Here is a 4,564-nt window from a genome sequence, read left to right as displayed (position 1 = left end):
CCTCAACTCTCGCGGCCCGGTACCAAACGACTCACGGACCGGTACCAGTCCGAGGCCCGGGGGTTGGGGACCGCTGTTCTAGGTAGCTCTGTTTTGGAAGTTCAGTTCAAGCTAGAAATGTGCTTTGGAGTTTGTATGTGTTTTGTCTCTAGGGGCCACCACATATATTTCTATTTACATTCAGGTGACAGCAATCCATGGATGGTTTCGACATGCAAGAGGATATTTTCCCCGGTGCCCAGCGGGAGAAGACACTGCTTGCGATGTCGATGAGGTCCTGTGGCCAGACCCCAACAGACGGCGGGATCCATGAGCCCACGTATGCACAATTGTCATGATTTTTTGTGTGTACAGTATAGTGTTTTTTCTATTACTGTATTATATTTGTGTTTTGCTTTATCTGAATTCATGGTGCTGCAGTGGACAATATTGAGTAGGCCTATTTGCTTTTTTTGGTTGTTTGTGTCTCCTGAAAATGTGCCTTCAGAATAAACAATGACAATGAAAGACTGCAGTGTTTTATATGAAGTAGACTAGTGTGTCCCCCTGATCTGATCTGCATGTGATGCAAGTATGTGTCATTTTGTCAACAGAGTTACATCTTGACAGAGGAATGTTAGGTTTTGACAGCAGAGTTTCAGTTTGGCACAGATGTGAATGGTATATTTTGATGTGTCATGTTTACTTGTGTTTAGAGTTTTGGCACAATGAGCGACGTTTTGCAAAATGTGTTCAAGCAACGGGCAAAAACTGTAACATGTTTTTCACCAAAGATTTCAGCAATTATAAAAATTCAACTCAAGCTATTCAGCTATTAGCATTCACACTGCATTTTCTACAGGAAGTACATTTTATATACCAGTTTCAGTTCAAAGTGCATTAAAAATAATAAATAATTATTAAAAATAATACCATCAATATGTTACTGCACTACACTTACTGGACTTGTGGAAGTATTTTGAGAACCATAAGAGATTCTTACAAATGTTTGAAAGAAAAAAAATCTTTAACATAGCTGGAGACTCGTGTAGAAATATGAATGAGTTTATAAAGTTTCTGTCATGGTGTGCTGTGACAGGCAGGTAATAGGACCCAAACACAGGACTCTTACGTGGAATGAAACTTGAATCGGCAGCTTTTATTGCTGGAAACTCAGGTGGACTCAAGAAACTACAAACTAAGAAACAAGAACTAGGAAAACAAATCAGGAACTATGAACAAGAATCAAGTAAAGAACACGGAGGAGAAAAAACACCCAGCCCACTGAAAACTAAAGAAACCCCCAAAAACATGAAGAACAATCATTAAGGAACATATTTACATATTTAGAGTTACTGCAACACCAACACTGGGTCACAGCTTCAGTGTCAGTCGGTGACTTTTGGTCTGCAACAGCAGCAGAACAGACTTCTCAGTCTTTTGAAGAAGCCCTTTTTCTTCTTCTTGATCTGACGGTCTTCGGACTTCACGCTGGCTTCAGGTTCTGGAAAAGGTTCCTCAAAGGGAACATCAGGAACCGGCCCAATTTCAGAACAAGATCCGTTGATCATATGATCTTCACCTTCAACACAGGATTTGGACTCGCCATAGGGTTCCTCACAGGGAGCGTCGGGCTCTGCAACACTTTCTGACAGAGCTCCTTCGATCGTAAGGTCTCGAGTACTCAGACTGGATGCCCTTTCAGAAAGAAGTTCCTCACAGGGAGCGTCGGGCTCTGCAACACTTTCTGACAGAGCTCCTTCGATCGTAAGGTCTCGAGTACTCAGACTGGATGCCCTTTCAGAAAGAAGTTCCTCACAGGGAACGTCGGGCTCTGCAACACTTTCTGACAGAGCTTCTTCGGCTGGTGGAACATTTGCCACTGAAAGGCCGTCAGAGGAGCGCTCACCATTTGTGCTCTTCACATCAGGACTTGAAGGGGGCTCAAAGATTTCACATATCCGGATCCTTGCTACATCAGCAATGGTCTTCAGCAACAGGGGTGCAAAGTTTGCAACTTGGATAGACAGAATTTCTTCAGGAAATTTCTGTCTAATCTCCGTCAGGATGCTGTCGACCAGATCGTCTCGGATAGAGCGGGTGAAGACGGCCTGTGTTTCCATCGCCGTGAGGCTCTTGGAGACACGATCTAAAGTGGCCTTGGTGACACTGGTGGAGAGGATACTTAGACTCTGGGAGGCCATGTTTAGGAGGGGACGAGGAGGAAGCTCCCAGAAGCCCTGGAGAACGCGGGGAACTACCTCGACCACTACCTCCTGCGCGGTGAGCAGTTTGCTGTTAGGCTGTTCCTGCTGCTTCTTTTTCAGGATTTCAACGTAATCCTTCACCGCGCTGAGGAGTTTAGGTGCTCTGTAGAAAAACATGATAAGAGTTATCTGTTAAACATATTCAAAGCATCATTTAAATATTGAAACACTGTAGCTGGACTGTTAACCCTGTAACCACCTTTGTAGCATACATGAGTTTCTGAGACCTCGATCTCATCAACATGATCAATACTTGCTATAATTTCTAAATGTTGTGGACAAAACTCTTTTTTAGTCTAAAGTTAACATTGTCGTTAACAAAAAGTTGCCAAAAACACCCAGTGTATCAAATGTGATACAAAAAATAAATACACAATAAAAGTAAATCATACACAACATGACATAGCAAAGAACTCATGTGTGGCTTTTGTTTAAAGGGTTGATAAACATCTCAGTTCCAAAGAATCTGAATTTTCTGGCTGTTTTTTGATGGGTTGGGTCTTACAGGGTTAATAACTGTATGTTACATGTGACTCACTGAAATTTAGGAGGTACGGCCTCTGGGAACTGAAGAAGCAACCTGGCTTCAAATTCAACGTCCCTCATTTTATTGCTGACGTTCACCGCCCACACCTGAAACAGAAAACACATTTACAGTGCGCTTATGTGTAAAGGTTATGTGCACGTAATGAAAAAAAAGTCTTGTGGGTTTTCTCGTCTTACCAGCCTTAGAAGAGGTTTGGCTTCCTCTTCGTCAAAATCCTCTAACTCAAACTCCCACAGCCTTCAAAAGAAAGCAAAGCAGAGGTTTTCTCTCAGCACTTACACGTCATCACAAACAGACTTTCAGGTGTGACAGTAACTCACTGCTCTCTGAGCGTCTCCCTGCTCTTCTCCACCAAAAGATCTCTCAGATCTTCAGCAGTGAGGTTCGGTGGAATTAGATCTTCCTGCTGAAGTCTGAGAAACTCCGTCATTACCGCAACCTAAAAGTAAAGGAGACATTTAATCACCACCACTCTCAGGTCCTCAGAAATGACCTGATATTTTCTGTCAGCTTTGGTTTGCATGAATCTGGGTCTAACCTGAGCCTTGTAGCCCGGAAGATACCAGCAGATCTTTACAGCTGTTTCATAAATCGGTGTGTTGAACAACACCTGTCAAAGAAATAGCAATTTAGTCATTGTTACTTAAAATGATTCTCAGTTTGTCAACTTTTAAAACGACATCAAATTCTTCAAATTACTGAAATGCAGTAAAAGCAAAAGCGTCACATACCCTGATAGGCTTATAGATTCCTTGACTCTTTTCCATTTAAACGTGTTCAAATCAAAGTCAGGAAGAAAAACGTCAACTGCTCTCCAACGATGGCGTACGGGGGATCTGGACCTGAAAATGCTCTCAGCTCGGTGGTCTCGCACAGATGAGCTCTTTTGACAGTCTGATGTTTATTTATGAATGCAGAATTTCTTGAGCAGTCACCATGGAAACTTGATGCAGCTTCATGTTGTTAAATTAAAAGTAAACACTGTGTATTTTGCACTACACTCCACTAAACTTATCATATAAGTAAATAAAGTGTGGGTTAGGTCCCTCCTGTGGAAAGAGCCACACAAACCGATGGATCAGAAAAGACAAAGTCAGCTACAGCATGCCTTTTCATATTATGTGCCTGCTTATCTCCATTTCTTTACAGTAGATGGGAACTTTTGCAGTAAAGCAATGGCTTACAAACAGTGGACTGTGGACTAATGCAGACATCTGAAGCCTGACAGCAGCTGGTATATACACAGCTTTGGACAAACTGGCCCTTTAAACAGCCCAGAGGAAGAAGAGACCTCTGCGTTATCAGTGCAGCCTAAAGCACAATAATAATAATACTATTAATATGATTTTTAGAGCAATAATGCCCCAAATAATGAAGTCATTAATTACACATTCATCATGCTTCACAGGAGGTCAGGAGTGACCGATGAACGTGATGCTACATTAGAGTCTGTCCTATGAGTTCAGCAGGAGGAGGTGAACCCACAGCTGGGACCAGTTCTCTAGTGGGTCCAGTATCATACTTGTGTTCATCCTGGTCTGAACCTGGTCAGAAGAACTGACTTCACTTTTGAAAATTCAATACTTATAAAAGGTAACCCCAAACAGTCTACAACGGCTGTTTTCTGTCCACCGAAGCAAATTTGATTGACGAGGTTTTTGTACCTTCACTTCTCCAAAAAGCAAATAAAGAGATTAAACAAAGATTTACTGAACGACCGTCAGAATTCCCAGAGCTAACGTAGATCGCTTTATGCTCTTGAGTCAGGAGG

General features: G+C 42.2%; 1 protein-coding gene across 1 annotated transcript; it reads right to left on the bottom strand.

Annotated features, from left to right (window-relative positions):
• Positions 1-1,129: 1,129 nt before the first annotated feature.
• LOC147302887 (uncharacterized) lies at positions 1,130-4,093 on the bottom strand. Its single transcript, XM_086284467.1, has 6 exons — positions 3,525-4,093; positions 3,332-3,403; positions 3,114-3,232; positions 2,970-3,030; positions 2,785-2,879; positions 1,130-2,349 (listed from the first exon to the last, which is right to left on the bottom strand). Exons 1-6 carry the CDS (start codon positions 3,558-3,560, stop codon positions 1,368-1,370), a joined length of 1,365 nt encoding a protein of 454 aa, XP_086140593.1. The 5' UTR covers positions 3,561-4,093; the 3' UTR covers positions 1,130-1,367.
• Between the last annotated feature and the right edge of the window lie 471 nt (positions 4,094-4,564).

This window comes from Aulonocara sp. 'chitande type north' Nkhata Bay, linkage group LG23, assembly GCF_057382095.1.
Source record: "Aulonocara sp. 'chitande type north' Nkhata Bay isolate Kocher_YH1m ecotype deep benthic linkage group LG23, A_spYH_male_GT1.1, whole genome shotgun sequence".
NCBI lineage: Eukaryota > Metazoa > Chordata > Actinopteri > Cichliformes > Cichlidae > Aulonocara > Aulonocara sp. 'chitande type north' Nkhata Bay.
The sequence above is the reverse complement of the archived record's forward strand: the minus strand, read 5'-3'. Positions and strand labels throughout refer to the sequence as shown.

Coding starts and splice junctions, on each gene's coding strand:
- LOC147302887 (XM_086284467.1), bottom strand. CDS start 3,560: ATGGAAAAGAGTCAAGGAATCTATAAGCCTATCAGG. Junction 2,880..2,969: donor CCAAACCTCTTCTAAGGCTG/GTAAGACGAGAA, acceptor TTTCTGTTTCAG/GTGTGGGCGGTGAACGTCAG. Junction 2,350..2,784: donor GCCGTACCTCCTAAATTTCA/GTGAGTCACATG, acceptor GTTTTTCTACAG/AGCACCTAAACTCCTCAGCG.